Source organism: Onychomys torridus, chromosome 10, assembly GCF_903995425.1.
Source record: "Onychomys torridus chromosome 10, mOncTor1.1, whole genome shotgun sequence".
In the NCBI taxonomy this organism is placed as follows: domain Eukaryota; kingdom Metazoa; phylum Chordata; class Mammalia; order Rodentia; family Cricetidae; genus Onychomys; species Onychomys torridus.
This window is the reverse complement of record NC_050452.1, coordinates 31,478,541-31,503,148: the sequence shown is the minus strand read 5'-3', so window position 1 is coordinate 31,503,148 and position 24,608 is coordinate 31,478,541. Positions and strand designations below refer to the sequence as shown.

Sequence of the window (24,608 nt, the reverse complement as noted above, 5' to 3'; positions counted from 1 at the left end):
GTGAACATGGCCAATGAGTAAGCCAAGTGAGACAGGGAGTCCTTACATATGCTGTGACAAGCCCAAGATGACAGGACCAGTAAGTGGCCAAGGCAAGATTTGAATCCTGGTCTCTCATCCCTAGTCCTGGAGGTTACCAAGCGCACCTAACTTCCTAGAACACAGCAGGTGCATAAACAATGCTGAGCTGGTGGGAGGAGGCGCTCACTAAGTGAACAATCACTAGGTGAAACACACCCGTAGGTCTAGGAAAAATTGCTATAAACAACATGGAGGACTGTTTTCTAAGCATAGACCCCAAGGCTCCCTTCTCTAGTGTGTCTAACTAGCCTTGTGGTTTCTGGCTGCAGACTCTAGCCACAACCCCAGCCCTGCATCCCCATCCCCATGGCTCTCACCAGGCCAGCAAGGAGGTCAAGTAGTCGGGAGTGGTGGGGTCTGGACTCAGGGGAGGGGAGGTCACAAATGCAGCTGCCTTCGCCCAGTTCTTGCTCCAGTAGTGGGTGCCATCAGTCCCCAGGCTGGCAGCTATGGGCTCACCGAAGACAAGAGGGCCTTGAAGAGGCAAACACAGGGAGTGTGGTTATAGCCAATAGTGTCCATGCTGGCACAAAAGAAAGGTCTGTGGCAGAGGAGACTGACTAGAAGCCAATAGCCTGGCATCTTCCTCAGGGGCAGCACCACATAGTACCCCTTACTGTCAATGCCCAATTCTGTATCTAATTAGGGCAGCCGACCTAGGCCAGCACTCATCTATACCCAGCTCCTGCTGTCCCTGTACTATGGTCTCTGGGACAATGCCTTCCTTCTTCCCAACCCACAACTGGCTCCCTTCTCTCAGGCTGTGTGGTAACCCTGAGCATAAGCTCCCAGTGTGAATCCTAGGCAGAGCCCAGGAGAGGGGCAAGCCAGGTGGAAAGCCCAGGGAGTAGCCCCACAAAAAGGGAGACAGGATGCAGGAGGACCTGCAGGCCATTGCTGACTAATCATCAGCTTGTGTGAAATCCAGAGAAAGGCTCTAAAGCCAGCAAGGTGCCACACGATCTCAGCTAGCCACTGGAAGCAGGGATCGTCACAAATGAAGAAGCTGAGGCTCAGAGCTTGTAGCAGAGGTCTCTGACAGGTGGCACACTAGCAGTCAAATCTAAAACCAACTCCGTACTGTGCAACCCCAGACCATCCCTTCAGAACACTAGAGGCCATAGGCTACCAGCTCCCGGCAACCTCTGCTCTGGAGTAAACGTGGGCATCCTTCTGTCGCCCCTCAGGATAACCACCACCTGCCTCTCTTCCTGGCCAGCGCGATGATGTCTGCTGCACTCTTGCTCATGACCTTCGTGATATACACAGGGCAGTTGATCCGGCCTGCAATGGCAATCGCCCGGAACACGGCTTCGGCCTCCAGCTGGGGGCACAGCAAATACAAAGGTCAGGGCAGGAAGGGGGACAGCCACCCCTGAACCCATGTCCTTCTTCTTAACTGTCCTCAAAAGGGAAATTTTCCACTCAACAGGAGGAGAGGAAAGCATATGAAGAATGAGAAAAAGTTAAAAGGAGTCCAATGGGAGAGCTGGAGACAGAGCGATGCCCACGCTTGTTTGGAAACGCTACACAGGCTGAGAGGGGACAACTGTACCAAAAGGCACACAAATGGTCATGGCAAATGACCGACCCCATGACATCAGGGCACGCCCATGGCCCACAATGCTTTCTCATTCACCCACTGAACCTGATTCATTTCATCTCAGTCCCCATAGACCAGCCACGCTCTCAGGATTAGCAAGCCAAAACACCTACTGTGACTTCTGGTTTGGGTTTTTAATTTACAACCACTCAAGGCATTGTCCTGAAAGAGGAACGATTTGACAAGACACTAGGGAACTCTTCAGTCCTTTTTCTTGTGGCCAATATATACCAAGGCCTCGGTGAAGATTCTCCCCAAGTCAGGACACGTGGGTGTGTGCAGGGTCCAAGGGTGATGCTCCTGGACCCTGGCATAGGCAAAGCCTTTTGTGGCCTCTCTGATTGCATCCTCCAGAGCCCTGGGCAGGGGTAGGGAGAAGGGAGTGGAGAGGGCAGAGCAGGGGGAAGTGGGAGGGGCTGGGTGCAACTGTTCTTTTCCAGCTAAAGGACTCTGGAATGAGCACTTGGCAATTACAGATCGCAGAGTGGGGAGTCCTTACCTCCTCGGGTCGACTCAGAGCATGACCCTCAGGACCGGTGATGCCCATCTCCAAGATCCGTTTTTGTTCCTAGGAGACAATCACCAATGAGCCAGAATGAGGGAGCTCAGAAGAGTTGCTCTTCCAGCCCCTGCTTGACCCTGGCCAGATGAGGCCAGGATGAGGAGGTTCCCACAGGCCAGCCAGTGGACTGAGAGTGACCGGCTGCTCTTCCGACTCTACCAACCCTCCCCTCCGTTTGTCCATGCCCATCCTCTGCCCCCCCTCAGCAGTATCTGTGTTGTTCTTGAACTCCAGGAACTGACAAGAGAAAGCACAAGACCTGTCTCCTCAAAACTCAATGGTGGTTTGGCCCCCATGTGAGGGTGCTAGGAAATAGGAAAGCCAGTAAGAGGTGATGGGCACCAAGAGATACTTTCCTGTGGGGTGGGCTTTCATCTCAGGAAGAGACTCGTTTTTGACAAGAGTGACTTTCGCAACACCTGGTCCCTCCCCTGTGTTTTTACGCACCCAGACCTCTGCACACAGCTGCTTTTCTTCCCAGGTTTTCCCCACACCTGCCTGGGCCCTCACCAGAAGCTCCTCAGAGCCTGGTAGTTACCACACTCTCAGATCTCCAGAACTATGAGCTGGAACTATGCCTCTTTCTCTCTGGGGAGTGGGTTAGTTACCCCTAAGGCAGGATGTCACCAGGCAAGCCACCACTGTCCTCCACCTCCTTCCTCATGCCCCCCCACCCCCGGCAGCTCACTCCCCATCTTCCGGTTTGCTGCAGGAAGAAGCTATCAGTCTTCTTCCTCAGAAGCCAAACAGAGGCCAACATCACACTTGTTGATCTCCAGAACAGAGACTGAAAATCAGCCTTTCTAGAAGTGTGGTGGCTATTTTTGGATGTCAACTTGACTAAATCTAGAATTAACTAGAACCCAAGCAGCTCGGTACACCTGTGACGGATTTTTCTTTATGAAATCATCTGAAGGGAGAAGACCCACCTTCAGTCTGGGCCACACCTTCTGGGTGGCAGCCTATACAAAGAACACAGAAGAAGGAAGATTTTGTTCTTCGCCTGCTTGCCCTCACTCTTCCTGGCATGTCTATTCCTTCACTGGTATCAGAACCTACTTCTCTGAGATTCTAGCGTATGCTCAAGACCATTTGAGAATCCAGCCTTGTGGACTGAACAACTACTGGATTCTTGGGCTGGACTACAGCATCTAAACCACTCATACGATTTGCTATATTATATAGGACATGTGTAATATACAAGTCAGTCTATGTTCTGGTCCTCTAGGGAAGCCTGACTAGTACAGGGAGCTTAGGGAGATGGCCCAGTTGGTAAAGTGATAACTACGCAAACATAAGAATGAGTAAAATCCTCAGAATCCACATTTTTAAAAAGATGCTGGGTGCACATGGTACCCTTTTCCTACTTGAAGAACAGTTTTGTTCAGAACCTCACAATGCAGAGGAGAAAATAGGTCCCAGAAGCCAAGTGCCTTTCCAGTACGCACACTACACACAAGCAAACATCTCTTATCTTCACATGTGATATGACACCCAGTGCTCAGCTCCACCCTTCCCCACCCAGTCACTTCACTAATAGAGGATACACCCCTCTTTTACAGTCTACTTTGTAAGAGGACCCCTTTATGGCAGGAAGGAGAACCTTGTACCACTCACCTGAGCTATCAAGTCTCCGTTTTCTGCATGGACTAAGACCACAGCTCCCAGGCCCTTAAGGAAGGTGAAGGCTTCGTACAGCTAAAGAGGAGAAATGGGGCTGGTGAGACATCAAAGTGCAGCAATCCATGTCTTTAAAAGGCTGCTCTTCTGCTCACTCCCACAGCCTCTGCAGACCCAGATCTGCAGATCAAGAGGCAGGAGGTTGGGTGGAGCAGATATGGGTGGGGGGACTCAGAGGCGGGAAGCACCTTGGAAGACCCCCAACCTGAAGCCCACAACTGACATCCACACCATGGGCCTCAATGGATCAATGTAAGAAAGAAGCATCAGTCAGAATTCCACCCGTGTGTTACACACTACCACTTCCATGAGCCCCAACCAACTTCCTCCTTCTAGATACTCTGGGTGTCTGCATCAAAGGCCTCAAGGATCCTAAATAAGTTGTTATTTGCTCCAAGGTGCTTCTTTGGAGGGCAGGACAGGAAAGGCCACCATGGGCCCAATTCTGCAGTAATAGCCAATGAGCAATTTCTAACTATCCTTAGATTTCACTTGTATTAATCACTCAGCACTCTGACAACCTCTGCAAGGGTGGGGAGAGTATAAGCCTGAAGCCCAGAGATGGTGAGAAATATGTTCCCAGCTGCCCCGCAAGCAGCAGGTATGGCAGGTTGGCACTGGTGTCCAGTTTTTTCTAGGAGGTAGAGGGGATCCAATGGTGGAGGGAGGGTGTGAGCAGAAAGCCCACCCTTGGAAACACACTGTGGTGTCTTCTACAGTTCCTTGAACCCTGGGCCAGAGATCTAACATCCTTCTGATGAGAAAACAGACTCTGAATTCCTCAGTGCCTTGCATCTGCTTGAAGGAGGCCACAGCTTGCCTCTGCAAAGCCTGTGTGTGATGGTCCCCAGCCTCCCCTGAGCCCCAAGGAAACTGTCTAGCCTGCAGAAAGTACATAACATATGCAGAAGGCAACTCATGAATGTCTACAATGGGCTCCAAGCAGCTGCTTGTTAATAAGCTGCCCAGAGAACGCTGGGGAAGAGCTATCTATGTAAGGGATACCCTAGCAAGGATCCTAGGCTTCAAATCCCCATCTCTCTCTAGGTAGGAACAATGGTAGAGGAGGGGCAATGGGCACACTGCATTTAGTGCTGGGAGTGAGACCTGAGCCTAGGCTATAAAGGTCCCCCTGATCATCACAGCTGGCTCTGGCCTGTATAGGTGAAAAGAAGCAGCTTGCTGCAGGGCCTACCTGGCTGTCGGACATCTGGTACAGGTCCTTATATGCCATGTAGACTTGGAAGGAGTTGACACCTATCACAAGGTAAGATGGAGAAAAGCATGTTTGAGTCGAGAGGAAGGTCGTTGCAGTAAGTCAATGACCAGGCACACTGTGCAACTCACAGGAGAGAAGATGCCATAGACTCTACAATAGGGCATCCAACCCAGCCTAGGGGTGGCAGGCGGTATCTGGAGCCTTCTGGGAAAACCTGAGCTGGATCTGAAGGTAAAGGAAGGAGGAAGGAGGCAGAGAAGGAGGAGACTGGGAACTGTGCAAGGGGGAGAGCTGCTCCTTTCTAGAAAGTGTCTTCCTCCAGCTGAAGCAAAGGGAACATGTGCTTCCTGATCACATTTTTTTTTAAATTGTAATACAAATACACAAGGTGACGTCCAGTGCCATAATTAGTTCAAACCACACTCTGGTGCATGGCACACACAACATGCTATCAACTGCTAGGTCTAGTGCATAAGTCTTGCCCCACCAGGGGGTGCCATGGAGCACATTCAGTGATGGAGAGACTGTCTTGTGAGGAGAGAGGACATGGGTGCTGGGAAGGCTGCGAAGTCCTGCCAGGAGGAGGGTGCTGAAGACTCTAGGCAGAGCATAGGTAGGCATGGATTTTAAAAGACAGAAAGGACAGGGCTTGAACGTGAGGAGCAGTTTGGGGGAGCACAGGACAGACAGAAGAGAGCTTGTCTCTTATTCCTCCTCAAGCTGTTTGAGGACAAGGCATGCCTCAGGGATCACTGTGCCTTGCTCATCTGGGACCTGTGATGTGTGACTCAGGTTTGTAGGTAGAATATGAAAACATTAGGAGAAGAAAAAAAAGAGTCTGAGGCAAAGTATTCAAGGGAATGAGACTTCTTTCACACTCAGCGACAGAGACTTCTGGTGTATAGGAAACGACCGTCACAAAAATTCCTTCTCTTAAAATAATCAGAAAAATTAGAAATGAAAATTGCGCTCTAAAATTAGGATAAAAATGTCAATGACTAATCAAGTATACTCCAGTAAAAATATTGCAATTAGTACGCGTATGAGGGAAGCACAAGTATGGTGATTAAGAGACTGCATTCCTTGCAGAGAGGGGCGCTTTTGAAAATATAGAACCTCGATATATTCATAGACACAGAAGCAATGCCACTGTCATTATCAACATCCAGGTTCATCTGGTGAGCTGGAAACTCGGACACTGGCTCTCCACTATGGTTTGAATGTGATGTGTTTCCCATGTGCTGGTGTGCTGGGGGCCAGGCTGCCAGCTGGTGGACTTTGGGGTCATGACTGCATCCTGAGGGCTCTGACATCCATCCATTCATGGAGGATGCACCCGGGCCCTCCCCTTTCTCCTCTCACTGTTTCCTGAGGGGGTGAGCGGCTCTGCTCCACAACACAGTCCCAATGACATTCTGCCTTGCCACGGGTACAGCAATGGAGCAACTGGTCTTGGCTGAAACCTCTCCGATTGCAAAGAAATAATGCTTTTCTCTCTCTAAACTGTTTCAAGTTCCCATCCTCAGTTCATGGTCTGGGTTGGGGAAAGACAAGCTCACTGCGTGCTATAACTCATGACAGACCTGGGCTAAGGGCTACTGGATGAGCAGGAAACCCTGTGTGGCATCTGTGAAGGGCTTTCCCCAGGGAGCAAGCTCAGCTGAAAATGGAACTGACTAAGAAGAGGCAGAAGGTCACTTCAGAGAGTTGAGAGGGCAGGAGGGGAGGACATGGGACAGGGAGGGAGAGGATATGCTCCCTGTGCAGAAACCTGGAGTTGTTCCTGCAAGTCACCAGTCAAGAAAAGGAATTGGCTGTCCAGTCTTGGGGAACAATGTCGTGGATAGCCAAATCTAAGCAAACATCCCCTCCCTAACAGTGTGGCAGTCACTTGCTCTGGAAGGGCAGACAGCTCTTGTGTTCACTTCCCTGCCGTCCCCATGTCCTTTCTCCCCCATCACAAACACACACGAGCCTCTCGGTACACAGAAACTGACTCAGACCACAGAGCTAGGTGAGGACAGTGAGATCGTGATGGCAGGTTCCTTTATGATGACTGTGTGTACAGTTAAGGGTCACAGCAGCCACCATGGAGGGACTATGCCTTCCTGCCAGCAGGGCACTCAGACACAGGGAATCTGTGATAAGAGGAAAGGGGACAATTGGAGAGTCACACAGGGAAAAATCCACACAAAAAGTAAGCATAATTAGTGATTGAAAAAGTGTGATAAAAGCCACAATGACACCCTGGCTTGAAATCAGCAAGGGCGCCACAAACGCAATGGCACCCGGTGGTGTACCACACAGGAGCCAGGGACTCTGATATGGGCTATGCCTGCATGGATGGGAGCATCTTTCAAGAAATCAATTGGCCATAAGAGCCATGGTCCCAGAAAATGTTAAAGCTTTCACATTTTATAATTTAATTTCTCAACATCTAAGGAAATTATAAAAATTGCAAACTGATGCTTTTGTATGGAGATGCTCACCAGAACACCATTTATAATAAAACAAACAGAAAACATAAATGCCCACTAAAAAGAAAATTGTTGAGCAAATTAGCCATTGCATTTTATAAACAGCACTATTAAAAAGCTACTGGTAGAGGGCAATGTCACTCATAAAACATTAAGTGAAAAGAAAGATTCCAAATTACAGCGACTGCACGCCATATAAGGGGAAAAGTTGCTGACATAGACAGGAAATTGAAGGCAGAGATGCTTAACTAATGCCACATTGCAATCAGAAGCAGAACCAGAGGGGGAAATGTTTGCTTTTCTGGTCTTTACGTATTAGAAGCAATGATACTTTTATAATGAGAAAACAGCCTGTATTGTAAACATTAAAAGTATATCCCAGCACCCCTTGCATCCCCTGCAGTACAGATACTTGCTCTCTGGAAGGCACCCTTTGAACTGACCACACATATCCTGGCTTGTTCTATTTGACCAGTCTTCGCTTCCCTTCTGTCGTCTGTCTGACCATCATTCCATGCAATGCAATGACCAACTGAACATGTCTGCGATGGGGAGGTTCACCTGGTGTGAGCCAGAACAGAGGAGGGCCAGGTAGAATACAGAGATGGATGGCCACAAAAGTTACTCACAGAGCCAGATAGACAACCAGTGTTCTAGAAACAAAGAGCAACGAACAGGATGTACCCCACAAGGCCAGAGTCAGCTTTCAGGTACTCAAGGAGTAAAGCAATTATGACAGGCTAAGGGAAAATTGCTCTGCTGAGCTGGGTCTTGACAGAGTATTGGACAGGTAGAAAAGGGACATTGCTGTGGAGAAAATGGCTCGAGCAGAGGCCAGCAGTGAGGCAGGTGGCAGGGGATTGCAGCCATGGTGACAAGTGTCGGGAGAGTAAGGATAGACCAGCAAAGGCCTCCATGGTAGGCTGTAGAGACAGGACTTATTCTGGGCTAGGAATGCTTTCTCAAGGCTCCATGGGGTACAGGACAGACGCTGAAAAGGGAGTGTCCCCTTCCATCACTTAACACAAGTGTGTGGCTCTGTGCTGGGCTCACAGAGAGGGTGAAGGGATTCTATGGCACATCTGGGGCTTTCACTGACCTTTGTCCTGCACCAGCACCTCCAGCTCCTCCCGAACACCATCATACCAGCTTGTGATGTCCACGTGAAGGGAATAGTCACAGCAGGACTGGGTGTCTGCTGCTTCATGCCACTTCTCAAAGGAAGTCAACAGGCTGGACCCAGGTTCAGGAACAACATGGTCAACTGATACAGAGAGACATATGTCATGATGCTTAGAACCCAAGCTGTTCCAACAGTGGCCACATCACCCCCACTCCCACCCCCACCCCATCAATATTACCATCTTTGCCACAATCATCAATCAACACTATCACCGTCATTCCCATCCATATCACCATACAACCACCACCACCATCATCATCACCATAACCATCACCACCATCAGCCCCCATAACACTATCACCATTGCTGTAACCAACACCACAATCATAACCCACAACCGTCAACATATTCCCACCATCATGCCCATGATTATTATCACTATTACCACTGTAATGGTTTAAATGAGATGTCCTCCATAAATCTCAGGCATTTGAATACTTATTACCCATTTGGTGGCTCTCTGAAGAAGAGTAAGCAGGTGAGGCTTGTTGAAGAAGGTATGTAACTGGGGGTAGGATTTGTGGTTTTAAGAAACTCCTGCCTTTTCTAGTGTGCTCTTTGCCTCCTGCTTGCAATGAAGACTCAAGCTCTCGGCTATTCTTGCCATCATGCCTTCATTCTGCCATCAAGGACACTAATGCTCTGGAACCATAAGTCCAATTAAGCACTTTCTTTTATAAGGTGCCTTGGTCATGATATTTTATCACATCAATAGAAAAAGTAACTGAGACAGAAACAGGTACCAGGTTATGGGGGATTGCAGTAACAGATCTGACATTGTTGCTATTTGGAGGAATGTCGATGACTGAGACTTGGGACTAGGAAAGCAGATGAACACTGTAAGCAGAGCTTAATGCATCATCCTAATAGAGCACGGGAGACAGCGGTGCTGGCGGCAGTGTGGAGGCCCAGCTCAAGAGAGGAGCGAGCACTTTGACAGCCACTAGGCTACAGGTCATTCCCGGGATATTTTGGCAAAGAATCTGCCCATCATCTGCTGTTGCCCTAAGAATTTTCCTGAAGCTAAAGTGAAAAGTAGTAGAGGAATTTCTTTGGTGGGGGAGATTTCAAGACAGTCTAATATTGACTCTGTCGTGTAGTAATTAGTAATTGCTCTTGGGCAAGAGGAAGTAGGGCAATATATATATATATATATATATATATATATATATATATATATATATGTATATATATATGTATATGTATATGTATATGTATATGTATATGTATATGTATATGTATATGTATATGTATATGTATATGTATATGTATATATATATATATATATATATGCAGTGTGAAAAGAGCACCATGAAATTTGATGTTGGATCCAAGGCCTATATTCAAAGAGATGAGGAAGTCAGGGAGAAGCCCCACCTGAATTGGAATAAAGGGAGGGATGCCTTAGACCCCATCCAGCAAGGGCTTTCACCTCATGAGAAGAAAAGGACTAATGGGTTTTAAAAGCAACAGCAAATCTAAACTGTTGCAAATGTGATCCAAGGGGGTCAGGGTTTACCCCAAATTGGCAGCTAAACTTAGCAGTGTCTTCCATGTGGTTCTGGCTTGAGTCATGAAAAATACTGGAGTAAAGGGGTGTGGAATCTTCCTCTGAGGTTAAGGAGAGCCACTGAGGTCATGTGTGTGGCATGCATAGTCCCTGCACAGCAGCTCTGAGAGGCCATCTTGTGAAGCTATGGAAGTAAAGCCTGCATTGAATTAGAGACCCCAAGAAATTGGCCATGCCTGAGCCACAGAATATCTGCCAAGGAACCAGCCCAAGACAGAGGAGTACGCTGCAGTCAGCAAAGGTGAAGGGGTGGAGCCACCTAAGCCCTTTGACATCAGACATGGAGCTACAGGAGTTGGAGTTTGCTCTGCTGGGTTTCAGTCTAGCATTGATCCAATATTTCCTCACTATGGCCCCATTCCTCTCTTTTGGAATTGTAATGCACATCCTGTGCCATTCATTGTATGTTGGAAGTATGTGATTTGCATTTTTATTTTACAGGGGATTACAGTTAAGAGATTGATTGCCTCGACTATCAGAAGAGATTTTGAACTCTGAACTTTTACATTGTTGTGACTGAAAGACTATGAGGACTTTGAAGCTGAACTAAATGCATTTTTCATTACAATCAGGCCACAAGCCTCTGGGGACCAGGGAGTGGAATGTGGTGCTTTGAAGGAGATGTACCGCATAAGACTTGAATATCCAGATACATAGTCCCCAGATCGTAGAACTGTTTAGGGAGGATTAGGAGGTGTGGCCTCATTGGAGGAGGTGTGTTACTCGGGGGCAGGTTTTGAGGTTTCAAAATACTCATCCCATCCCAGTGTGCTCTCTGCCCCCTGTTTGTGGATCAAGATGTGAGCTCTCAGATGTTTCTGCTCTGCCATCAGAGACTCTAACCCTCTGTACCTGTAAGCCCAGTTAACTCTTTCTTTCATAAGATGCCTTGGTCATGCTGCTTTAGCACAGAAATGGAAAAAACAATCTAAGTAACTAAGAAAGCTATCATCACCATCATCACCACAAACATCATCATTACCATCATTATCATCATCACAATCATGCCCACATCAGTATCACCACTACCATCACCAATATCAACACCCCATCACCCCATCACCCCATCATTATGTCAACAACACTACTAACACTATTATCATTGTTATCACCATCAAAATTGTGTCTGTTGATATCATCACTATCATCATCACTATCGACACCTTCACCACTATAATCTCCATCACTATGGATACCAGGCTCCACCATTCAGAATCTGAATAGAGTCTCTGACTATAACAAGGAGTTCCATTGTAAAGCCCAGACTGCAGGTAGGGGAAGCTGAGGCTCCTCAAGGCTGAGTCCCGGTCCATCCTTGTACAGTTTCTGAGGATCAATTCCAAGCTCACTCTGGTCCAAAGCCTGGTGTCATCCACTCTCCTAGCCAGTAGATTCACAGTCTATTTATTAGAAAAGAGATAGCCCTGACTTGTCTTGTCAGCCAAGCCACACCCTCCTTGTTCTGGCAGTTCAAATGTATGACTCTGCTGGCAGCTGCCTTACGGAGTCTCTTGCAGGCAATGCAAGGAAAGCTGCATAGTACAGCAGGGAAGGTCAAAAATGAGAGGCCTGAGATTGAAGGGTTTACCAAATGAACATTGTAACCAACTATTGCCTTTTCAAAGAAAACCTCAGGATCCAAATTAAAGCAAAGCAGAGAGAGCAGAGCCTGAGACCAGAGGGTATCCCAGGTCCAGGGGGACTGCAATGGTCTGCCATGCATTGGGAGTACCTCCCTCTCTCACTTAAAAAGACACCAAGTAGCCAGGTAGTGGTGGCGCACACCTTTAATCCCAGCACTCACAAGGCAGAGCCAGGCGGATTTCTGTGAGTTCAAGACCAGTTTGGTCTACAGAGTGAGATCTAGGACAGGCACCAAAAACTACACAGAGGAATCCTGTCTCAAAAAAAAAACAAAACAGAAAAACAAACAAACAAACTGAAAAGACACCAAGCATACTCTGAGCAATGGAATAGGCTTTCCCTCCCCATAATAACCATCAGTCTTAGGTTCTATTCAGTCACACTCTCCTTATGCCCAGGTAGGTAGCCAGAAAGACCTGTCCAACTTGAACTGGTTTGGGGTGCATGTGCAATAAGGCAAACTATGTTCTCAAAGGGAACTTTTAGGGAGGATCTCCCATTTACCACCTTATGTCTATGCATGCTTGGGAATTTATATGATTAGAATCAAATGCATTATGAGGAAGAATATGTACAGTAGGAAAATAATTGTGTGACCTAATCTATCAATCAAAATAGATTCACCCTCACTATGGCCCTTAGTAACAAAACTCTTTGGAACCCCTTAAAAAGAAGCCCTGAACAATAACGGGGCCCTTGGGTAGCTTCCTTGTGTCTCCTGCAGTGTATTCTGACCTGTTCTCTAGCTCTGTTTTGAATAACATGTCTTTTCTACTTTTGCAAACCTGTGGGAGCTTTTGTTTCCATTCCTTTAATAAGAGGCCTAGAACCTGCAAACACCCCACCTGACTACCCCACATGGGTAACAATTTCACCTTGATATGCAGTAAAGTAACTTGTAAAGGTTTACTGCCCATGTATCTGAACTCCTTTTATGCTAGACAGGAGACACACACAGCATTGGCCTATATCTATTGTCTCAGGGTGTGATGAGGAGTTTCACGGAACCCTGAGTACAGGGCTTGGTGCACCAAACACCAGTGTGGATTAATGGTGAGAGGGGAGCTCACAGCCCACATCCCTAAGGCCAGGGAAAGTGTCACTCACTGATCATTGTGGTTCCACCCGCCAGTGCTGCTTTAGTGCCCTGGAAGAAGTCATCAGCTGAGGTCATGCCCTGGAAGGGCTTCTGCAGGTAAGTGTTGACATCGATGCCCCCTGGAATGACCATTCGTCCATTGGCCTCAATGGTCTTCACTCCACCAGGAACAATCAGGTTCTCTCCTATTTGTCTAGAAGCAAATAATAGAGAAATCTTTTGGTTTTTAAAAGAAAACCAAGCATGGCAGCCAACTGGACAATGTCAGCTTCTCTAAGGACATGTTTCCCACCCAGGCTGACACAAGGCACTGGGCTGAGGATGAGAACTCAGGCACAGCACTCTCCCGGGCTCAGAGTCCGCTGTCTAACATTTGACTTCGGCAGAGTACAAATCCAGAAGTACAGGAGGGCTGGTCACTTGGCCAGGCTTTCTAGAAGACTCCAGGAGGGAAGATGGCAGAGCTGAGGAGAAACCAGGCTCTCCACAAAGAAGCCAGCCCCAGAGAAGGTTAGGTATTTTTGACAGTTCTCTAAACGACACAGAGAAGAGCTGCTGAAGGACCTATCATTCCCACAAGATTTCACAGACACTGGTGGGTACTGAAATGTGTCCCCCCTTACATTGAAACTCTAACTCCCAACAACCCAGAATATGACTGTAATAGGAACAGGGTCTTCACAGAGATAAATTGGTCTCTAGGGTGAGCCCTAATCCAACAGTACTAGTGTTCACATAAAAAGACATCAGGAGGAAGGTAACCAACAGCCCTACACAGCTGTGACACCTATGGACTATATCAGTGATCAGCATGGCATCCTAACCCTATCTCAATGATCAGTAGTGATGTGCATACCTCCGTGGTAACCAATAGCTCTCTAATCAGAATTTAAAAATGCTCAAAGGAGAGAAACCATGTCTGGAAATGAAAACCTAACCAACAACCCAGAACTAATGAAGTCATGGATCTTGGAGGAGAACCTCAAATCACTACTAAACCAGCATAATTCCTAAAAAACAATCTAAACCTTTGTCCTTATACCCACAGGTAAGTGTCGTCCTCAACCCCTCAACCCTCATTTAAGAACCATAACCAATCAAAACACAGAGCTGTGGAGCCCAGTGCCAGTGGCTGCATGTACAAAGTACTCCCCTGCCCAAGGCTCAGGAAACACTGCAGAAGAGGGGGTGGAAAGATTGCAAGGCAAAGGACCAGGGAATTTGTCCTGAGATTGTGTCCCCTAGCAATGTCAGAAGCACTACATCTTAGTCTCACTGACATGACTGCCCAAAGATGAGCTGAGCAAGGACAACAACAATTAACGTGCCAAAGAGGGACAGAGAAAAGTCCATGAGAACTCAACCCTGCACAAAGAACCACAGGCATCTGAGGAATGCTAAAACAGGAGAAATAGTGGTCCCCAGGGAAAGGTACACCAACTGGGTATCAAATACCAAATTGCCAGCCCCAAAAACATACATACAAGCAACATTATATGGACCAAGCAGGTTATATTTGGGAATATATATATATATATATATTCACATGTAATAATTCATAAAAAAGAGGCGATAAATTTGAAAGCAATCAAGGAGGGGTATATGGGAGGGTTTGGAGGGGGAAAGGGAAAATGTAATTTTATTATAATCTCAAAAATACAATATAATAACTTTATTAAAAAGACATTAGGACAATGGAGTGCACGGAGGGATGAGCCTGTGAAGACACAGAGCAAAGATATTATCTACACCAAAGAGAAGCCTTTTCAGAGGGACCTGCCCTGCCATGCCCTGATCTGGGTGAGACTCTAGCTTGAACATCAATTTGTGTGTTGCAGCTCCAGGCTGTGGGACAGCTCCTTCACCTTAGTCAAGAAATCTGAGCAGTTTAAGCAAGCAGAAAAGCTACCAGGGCTACCTGGCAAAGCTGGTGGCAAGCTATAACAACCAGAGGGGCTCCTAGCTTCCCAGAGGCTAGGCCAACATGACTAAGCATGCTCTGTTGGTTAGCAATCTGGTCCCTACTGAGACAAGAGCTTAGAATTGTGGCCCAGGAGGGAACCTCACAAGGGGCCTGGGAGGGACAACCATAGTAACTAGCAGCCTGGCCCCCCATGGAGATGTCAAGACCCCCAGGGAGATCCTCCACCAGACCAGAATGGGGGCTCAGCAATTTCCAAAGTCATTACTTGGTTAATGTTACTAAATCAAGGTGACAGCAAATTTATTTGAAAAGCCAAATCCAGATGCTCCAAACTCCTCTGGACTTCTCTAAGTTAGATAAAGACATCAGTAATGGAGAGGAGAGTATTGCCATGGTGACCATAATGCCAGCCCCAGTGAGCACCCAACCCAGGTAGAACGCAAAAGCCTCAGTCCTCAGGTCTCTCGGGTAAGAATGGACAGAGTTAGGATGGCCAGATGTGCAGGCCCACAGAATGACTGTAACAGCTGGTTTCTTCTGAGGAGCCTGGCATCATACAAGGGCTACCCCACAGCTAGAAGGAGTGGAGTGTGAGGAGATCTGTCAAGGGGACATCCAAAACGTAACTGTGACAGCTGTTATGAGTGCTGTCCATCTCCCTTACAGTTCCCACCTGAGCTTGCAGTCTCTCCTCTAAACACCTGGGATCCTGTGGAAACTGAAGGGGGCTCAGGAAGACATGTGGCGGCTCATTAAGGCCAGAAGTGGCCCTACTGAGCAATGGGACCCTTCAGCAGAGCTGAATTTTCTATTCACGCCATATGGATCATCTCACTTAGTACCCAGGATGCTTTCAAAATGGAAGAGAAAAGATCTAAATATGCCCATATCCCCCCTCCCCCATCCTCCCCAACACACATAGAGGTAGGACAATCCAGTGAGTCTAGCATGGGTCCTGCACTGCCCTGCACCTGGGCATCCATAGGTGTGGCTCAGCACCTTGCCAAGGTGCCCAGGAAGCACTCATGGTGGGGCCCATTCTTACCTCCCTACCAGCTCTGAAGTTTCCTAGGACTGGGAAGAAGGGAAGCAGGAGCCAGGCCATACTCCTGAGCCCTGCTCTTCATTATGCTTTGCATATGTGGTCTCTTCTAATGCACCCAGCATCCCCAGCCTCCTCCTCCCATCCTCTTCCTCTCCCTAAAGCACAGATGGTCCCAGGCAAGTCCTACTAACAGGGCCCCTCCCAACCTAATACTCACCTTTCCCATCTTCTCCTCCCCTTTGCTTCTCTACCAGATACCCAGGGTGGTCATATGGTGACCTTCTCCTCTCCTCCCTCTCTCCTCATCCAAACCCCAAGGGAAGAGTTGGGTAGGAAATCCAGGCCACTCCATATCAAAGGCAGAGAGCAGCAATGCTCTGTCACAGCCACAGAGATGTGACCATCTGCTGTTATGGACTGAATGGGTCCCTCAGAATTCACGATGAAGTCCAGCCACCACTCACTCTACATCTGTCGTGGCTGCTAAGGATATAATGAGGTTTAAATGAAGTCCCTAGGGTGAATTTCTAATCGATAAGGACCAGTATCCTACAAAGAGAGATATTCCTGTGTCACACAGAACAACTGTGGACACAGAAAAAAAAAATAAAAGATAACAATAAAAATAAATAAAAGGCAGCCATCTAGAGCCAATGATGGAGGCTCTGACCAAAATCAAACATGGATGGCACCTCGGTTCAGGACCTCCACCCTCCAGATCCAGGAGAAATAGATTTCTGTCTTTCCAGTCACTCAGTCTATGGCATTTTGATACAGCAGCCTAGAGCTAATCTTAGCCTTGGGTTGTGATGAATAGGGCAGAAGAGAAAACCACAGGGACGTCAGGGAAACTCCAATACCAGGAGGCTTTTCTGGTGTGGATGGCAACAGTCATCTTCCTTTCTGGTACCCTCAGCCCAGTCCCAGGAATCAGCAGGTAGGACACAGAACTAATGATTCAGGCAGACACTATGGATGGGATGTGGGTCCTACCCTTATCCCACCCTGTACCTTGGGCAAGCTGCTACTCCCATGGTAACCAGAGATGAACATCTGTAACAGACACCTGAGGGATGAGCATCTAAGGAGCAGAGAGTAGGTTTATGTGCAGGGCCTCCATGCATGCCAGTTCACACTGCACCCAGTTTGACCTCCTGCTCTACAGGCCTGACATGCAGAAACACAGGAGACTGATTCAGGGGCAGAACATCAACCTTCCACAGGGAGCCTAGAGGGACTGAGTTCTTAAAAGGCCTGTTCCAGCCAACCTACTTTATTAGTCCATCTTCCAGGTAGACATCAGCGTAGAAGGAGTGGTCATCGTTGATGATGCGTCCACCTCTGATGAGGAGCCGGTCACTCTGAAAAGCAAAGCAAGGTGTTAGATTGTTGGCAAGAGACAAGACCTCAATATTCTTTTAACTTTGGAGGCTTTTAAGGATTTATTTATTTTTATTTTATGTGCATGAGCTTTGTAATAGAGCGAATGAGAAAGGCTCCCATAGGCTCATATATCTGAATGCTTGGTACTTAGTTGATAGAACTGTTTCTGGAAGGATTAGGAGGTGTGGCCTTGTTGGAGGAGGCATGTCACTGAGGGTGGGCTTTGAGGCTTCAAAAGCCCATTCTAAGCCCAGTCTCTCTCTCTCTCTCTCTCTCTCTCTCTCTCTCTCTCTCTCTCTCTCTCTCCCTCCCTCCCTCCAACTTGCACATCAGGATGTAACCACTCAGCTCTGGAGCCAAGCCTACCTGCCTGCCCGCCATGCTCCCCACCATGGTGGTCATGGACTCACCCTCTAAAACCGTAAGCAAGCTCTTAATTAAACGCTTTCCTTTATAAGTTGCCTTAGTTGAGATGTCTCTTCACAGCAATAGAACAGTAGCTAAAACAAGAATTTTGCCTGGATTTATGTTTGTGTACAACCGCAGGCCGTGCCCTTGGAGGCCAGAGGGAACTAGAGTTACAGATGGCTGTCAGCTGCCACGCGGATGCTGGGAATCAAACCCAAACTCCTCTGAAAGAATAGCCACTGCTCTAACCACTGCATCACCTCTCCACACCTCACATCCCTTTAACTTTTGACATAAAAGTCTCAAATATCTTCAAAAAGTGAAGACAGAACACTAGGTAAAGCCCCGAGATCCATGCATGGCCCCTCCTCTGTCTGATACCCCACCATCCTTGGCTTGCTTCATTTCCCACTGTCAAATGCTTTTTGCTTTTGTTGCACATTTACAAAGCTTTCATTTTACTTTCATTAACAGTGGGAGGGAGGGATGTGTACATGCACCATGTGTGCTTGTCTAGGTCAGGGGACAACTTCCAGGAATTAGTCTGTCCTTCCACCTTTACATAGGTTCTGGGAATTGGACTCAGGTTGTGGGGCTTGTGTGGCAAGTGTCATTGCCCATTGAGCTGTTTCATCAGCTCCTGATGAATATTTTAAAAATAAATACTATCACCACCTCATTCCACCCATAGAAACTTTAGGATACGTCTCTGCTAAGGACATGGAGGGGAGGTGTTTGCATGGGTGTGTGCACTAGTCCATGCATATGCAGAGGACAGAGGTCAACACTGGGTGTCTTCCCTGGCCACTCTCCACCTTAGCTTTTGAGAATTGTTCACTGAACCTGGAGTTCATGAATTAGGCTAGGCTAGCTGGCCAGTGAATTCCAGGGATCCTTCTGTCTCTGCTTCCACAATGCTGGGATTACAGGCACATTCTGCCATGCCTGGCTTTGTGCCTGTATTATGTGCACTGTGGATATGAACTCAGATCCTTTGCTTTCTTAGTAAGAATTTTACTGACTGAGCCATCTCCCTAATCCCTCTTTAAAAACTTTTAAAATAAGTATGATTTACAATTCCCACTAACCTGATTAATACCATTTCCTTTATTCCAATCTCCCATCAGATCATATTCAATTTTGCTGAGTTGTTCAGAAATGTTCTTACTTTGGGGGTGGGGGGGATCGGCCTCCAGTGCACCTGTACTGAGTTCTCTGACTCCCTGCTGCCTGCACTAGCCTCTCCCTCATGACTTCCACTCATTAGCTGGAGAAACTGGGTCATTTGTAAAATAAGAATTTCTTAAGCCACTTCTTAAATATGATAATAATCATATTCAAAACATAACACAAGATAATGAAAAGATTAAAAATCCTGCTCCCCTCACACGTGGCCAAGGCCAGATGTTCTGGTGTTTTAACTCTGTAACATCCATTGTGCCCTCACCCTCTGCATGGGTCACATGGTGGCTGATTGATTATTTCAGCTCCCCGTCAAGGTCAGGCTCCAAAAAGCCAGAGGACACAGGGGCATATGGTTCTTCTGCCCTGGACTGACAGATGAGAGGTAGAAGCTTAACATGTCACAGGGTTGATGGGGGTCAGGAGGGCAAGAGTGGGTCTTCCAAGTGCATCGGGGTTAGGTAGGGCAAGTTCAAACCCATAAATAAGCTGAGGGAGACTGGCCCATACAAAGTATTGGAAAAGGATAAGGCTAGAAGGGACAGTGTTAAGAGTTCCAGACATACCAAAGGCTGTTCGAAGCCCAGAGGCAGCCAAGTAAAGAGTTCTGCCTTTTCATTTTGCCATAAGCATACCCCCAAGTTATGACATGTTCTTCATGATTCTGATTTTATATGCCTATAAGATACTCTGCCTTGTAGATACATAATTGTGCTATCACTTTACCAAGAGCTTTGTTCATCATTAAGATTTGATCATTTGTAGTGTTGAGGCTATACGTTTTCCCCGTGTGTTTATTTACTGTTTCCATGGTTCCCCGAGCTGCGCCTTAAACCCCATTCCTTGAGAAGGGAGAGTTTGACAGAGAAATGGAAGAACCCAGTCTCCTGAAACAGCGCATGACAGGACGACCTGGGGGATAGCAAAGGATCTGAGAGGAACCTAGGAAGCTGGCAGAGGAGGCAGAGAAAGGAGGCAGATGTGGACATATCAAATACAGTTAGTTGGAGCCAGTTAAACAGTGTGCAGGTGGAGCTGGAGCCTACCAGAACTCTGAAATGCTGAGGACAAGCTGGTGGTCCCAAGGCCCTGATCCTAACGGTCCCTCAGCCATGGTAGCTACTGTGGCAGGGAAGTAGAAGATGAGCAAGCCCAGTGAAGAGTTCAAGCCAAGGAAGCTGGGGCGTGATGCGCAGAAGTAAAGCATGGGATCTTGAGCTTGCAGCAGGGTTCAGACCTTGCTGTGCCAGTGGCAGCTGAGAGAGCATCACATATTACCACCTGCCAGCAGAACCTGTACCCCACACCTGCTTTCTGTTTCCACAGCCCTTGTGAGAGTGTTTGTCACATGGGCTACATCCAGGTCTGGCTAATGTGTGGCTTGCCCCACGAGATTCCAAGCTGCTGTTATGATAAAACAATAAAGCTGGTGGAGGAGAGGGCTCTTCACTTCAGCTTACACTTCCAGGTATAATCAATCACTGAGGGAAGTTGGACCAGGAACTCAAGGCAGGAGCCTAGAGGCAAGAACCATGGAAGGAAGCTACTTATTGGCTTGCTCACTGACTTCTGCTAGGTCCAGCTAGCCTTCCTATACATCCCAGGATACCTACCTAGGGATGGTGCTGTGGGATACACAGTGGAATGGGCCTTCCCACATAAAATCATTAATCCAGACAGTGCCCCCACAGACTTGCCCATGAGCCAATCTAATGGAGACAATCCCTCAACTAAGTTTCCCTTTCTCAGGTGATTCTAAGTTGTATCAACTTGGCAGTAAAACCTAAGCAGCACAGATCCACCTATGGAAGGAAGAAGGGAAGAAAGGGAGGGAGAGAGGAAGGGAGAGAGGAAGGAAGGAAGGAAGGAAGGAAGGAAGGAAGGAAGGAAGGAAAGGTAAATAGAAAAATTAAGGGATGGATAGATGACAATGATAAATGAATTATTGGGTAGATGAATGGATGGATAGATAAAAGCATGATGGATGGATGGATAGATAGATAGATAGATAGATAGATAGATAGATAGATAGATAGATAGATAGATAGATAGACTGAAAGATGATGGGCAGATAGGCATCCTGAGGTTTCTGAACTGGTCCTTGAAAGATGAGTGGGTAAGGATGGAAAGAAAAGAGATGATAACATTTGTTAAAGGGAGAAAAGTGTGGAACAGCCCCCACTCCCCATCTGGAATGCCTCGAGTGAGGGGTTCAAGGTCAGTCGCTCTCAAGTGCAACCTCCAGTCCTGTATTCCTAATGCAGTAGGCAACAAGGATGTTGCAACCCCTTGTGTAGTGGATAGCCATCCCAGCATTGGCCTGGAAGTTCCAATCCCCCATTGAGGCTTCAGTAATGATCACGCCCACAAGGCGGGGCAGAGGAGGGAGCGGAAGACCGAGGATCAAGAGGAGGTCGCGCGCTTGGTTCGGGGACCCTGGACGCAAGAGGTAGACCAAGCAGAGTTCTCCAGAGAACACCGCCGGACTGCGCTATACCTTTGCCAGACCCTGCAACCTACCCCTTCATTTGTAAGTTATCCCACAAAATAAACCTCCCTTTTAACTACGTGGAGTGGCCTTAATAATTTCACCAATACCTTTGAGACTTTGGAAGACAGTGTAAACATCAGATAGAGGAGGACTGGGCCCTGCATGGGTGGCACAGACAAGTGGGAGGCAAGGTTTCCCCAGCATGAGAAGCAGGCAAACATGAGTCACCCACAGCTGGTACACAGCAGGGAGTAGTGTCTGCCTTGTCACATTTAATAGTGGGTTTCTCGGGCACAGTCTGAAAGGAGGTATTTAAATGCACAGAGTGCCGGGTCAGCCCCAGCCTGCTCTATGCTTCCAGCGTCACATGGCAGAGCCCGTGCTCAAACACGTCCCTCCATCTAACTCCAGATAGTGTATGTGAAAGGGACCACCAGGGGACAGGCACCAGGAAATCTGTATAAGAAAATATATACACAAGGCAAGAACTGATGTGTCTGTCTGTCTGTCTTCCTCCATTCCTGAAAATGACTGCTACTCTGCCTTTAACAGTCCTCTCATCAGCCTGTCTGTCTCTCTCCCTCCCTTCCCTGTAGACAAATTTCTAAACAGTCCTATTAAATATGAACCACAGAGCCAAATACAGGAGTGAAAGAAAAACCTTAGAGATCAGGGAAATAGTGAGAGCCACCAGCTAACCTTAACTCACCACACTGCTGTAGCTTCCCAAGTGAGCTACTTCCTGTCTACCCAGGCTTTTATTGCCTTGCTGTTCTGCCCTCCCCTTGGCTCTTAGCCCATCTACCTCACTTCCTTGTCACTGCCTGTCTGTACAGACCTCCAGGTCTCTATGGTAGGTACTGGGATTAAAGGCGGATGTCACCATGCTTGGCTGTTCCCTAGGGTGTCCTTGAACACACAGAGTGATCAGATTGAGGGCGTGTGCTACCACTGCCTTACTTTTGTGTTAATGGCTTGCTATTACCTCTGATCTCCAGGCAAACTTTATTTATTAACATACAAATAAAATATCAGCACATTTCAGCACAAATAAAATATCACCACATTTTCCCTTTTTTGTCTAATAAAAATAAAAATAGAAAAGTTATAACTAATATAAGAAAAACTATATACAATAAGTACAATAACTATATACAGTATATACAAGCAATAAATACATCAGCAATGTCTAGCCCATTTGCATTTGACAAATTCAGAGAAAATATGCCATTTGTCTAACCTATTTTGGTGAGTCCAAAATGTACCTAATTCACTTCCTATGCTAACTTGCATTATCAACAGAAAATTATCCTATGATGTCTTTCAGACTTTTATTTTATTTTATACCTCCTTAGTGAGTTTCTTTTCTGAAATTTCTTAACAAGGAAAACTGTAACTACAGATATCTAATCTTCAATTCCCTCAGAGTCTCAAAAAGGAAATAATACTACCTAGTAAAACAGGAAGTGCAAACAAGCAACTTCCAAAAAAAAAATGTGAGTTGGCAGAAACAGCCAGTCACCCCAGGTTTACAGGAAAACTTCGGCTACACCCCCACCCCCGTGTGTGTGTGTGTGTGTGTGTGTGTGTGTGTGTGTGTGTTCATTTGTTCATTTCTGGAGGAAGTGCATGTGCATATGATGTGTAGGGGTCGAGTGTCCTATTCCAGATTTTGAACTTGCTCTTTTGCGACACTCTCACTGGCTTGGACCTTTCCAACTAGGCTAGGCTGGCTGGCTTAGGAGCCCCAGGGATTTACCTATCTCTGTCTCCCCTGTGCTGTGATTACAGGCACACCACCATGTCTGGCTTTTTTTTAATGTGGCTTCCAGGAACCAAATTCTCCCACACCAGCACTTACCAACTGAGCCACCCCCTTGTCTGGCCTTTTTAATGTGGTTTCCAGGGACTACGTTTACTCTTCACTCCAGCACTTACCAAATGAACCATCTCCTGGGCCTTAACAGCCATTCTCAGAGCCATTTCTGCAAAACTCCAGCTCAGGGGCATCCAGAAGATGCCATCACGGACTGGGGTTCCCAGGTGTGGCAAGTTCAGAAAACCCCATGTGGCACAGCAGCAAGGCTTCTCTTCAGGACAGCCCTAACCCTGCCAGCGTGGTGCATAAGGAAGACTCCAAAGAACTTAATAAAGCTTTTTCAAACTCACGCCATCCATGAGCAGAGTGGGGGCGGGCCAATTTAGTGGGTGGGATAATGTCCACAGACGACACCCTGGGAAAAGTGTTTGGACAGTCACATTATCTGTGATTGACACATGGAATGTTGTGTATCGGACAGATTAAACTCAAGAGCATGGGTGGCCCAGCTTTGCACAAAAAATCAAGGGGCAGGTCAGACTCAAGGACTCTCAACTTCCTGTCCACATGGGATCCACCAAACCACACTGCTGACACATTTTAAAATATCTTCACACTTTAGAATTTATGACACCTCATGAGCAGATGGAATTTAGAAATACTCTCTGATCCAAGGACCTTGCATTCTAAAACTCCTTTTTCTTGTGAGTAAAAACTCACTCATGGGGAGGAATAGATGGCTCAGTCAGTAAAACTGTGCTTGCCTTAAAAGCTCAAGGACATGAGTTCCATCCCCAGAATCCACACAAAGGAAGCCAGGAATGGTGGCACATGGTTGTAATCCCAGCATAAGGGAGGAGATAGAAAACCACCTACAGCTCACCGGCCAACCAACTTAGCATAATCAGTGAATTACACACAACATACACATGTGTATATACACCTACACACACACACACACACACACACACACACACACACACACACACACGTATGCACATGAAAAATACCACTGTGCTTAGACTGCGCGGCTCAGTGAGAAAACATTTGCCAAGCATGCACAAAGCCTTGGACTCCATCTCCAGGACAGCAAAACTAAATCAATACACAAATAACCCCTCAAGAACTAGGTATCAGGTGAGTTTTATTACACAACAACTATTACATTTACACAAGCTATGCGCAAGTACATATTTTAAATGTCAATGCATAACATTCATACATTTAAAAAAGAATAT

General features: G+C 47.1%; 1 protein-coding gene across 2 annotated transcripts in view; it reads right to left on the bottom strand.

Moving 5' to 3' along the window:
- Crmp1 (collapsin response mediator protein 1) overlaps positions 1 to 24,608 on the bottom strand; it is a 54,543-nt gene that overhangs the window by 11,036 nt on the left and 18,899 nt on the right. For both annotated transcript variants that reach the window (XM_036200561.1, XM_036200562.1), the window contains exons 2-9: positions 17,360 to 17,448; positions 13,127 to 13,311; positions 8,722 to 8,886; positions 5,122 to 5,183; positions 3,864 to 3,944; positions 2,184 to 2,252; positions 1,285 to 1,405; positions 399 to 555 (exon numbers count right to left, since the gene is read on the bottom strand). In XM_036200561.1, coding sequence (XP_036056454.1) covers positions 399 to 555; positions 1,285 to 1,405; positions 2,184 to 2,252; positions 3,864 to 3,944; positions 5,122 to 5,183; positions 8,722 to 8,886; positions 13,127 to 13,311; positions 17,360 to 17,448 — 929 coding nt within the window. The remainder of the gene's footprint in view (positions 1 to 398; positions 556 to 1,284; positions 1,406 to 2,183; positions 2,253 to 3,863; positions 3,945 to 5,121; positions 5,184 to 8,721; positions 8,887 to 13,126; positions 13,312 to 17,359; positions 17,449 to 24,608) is intronic.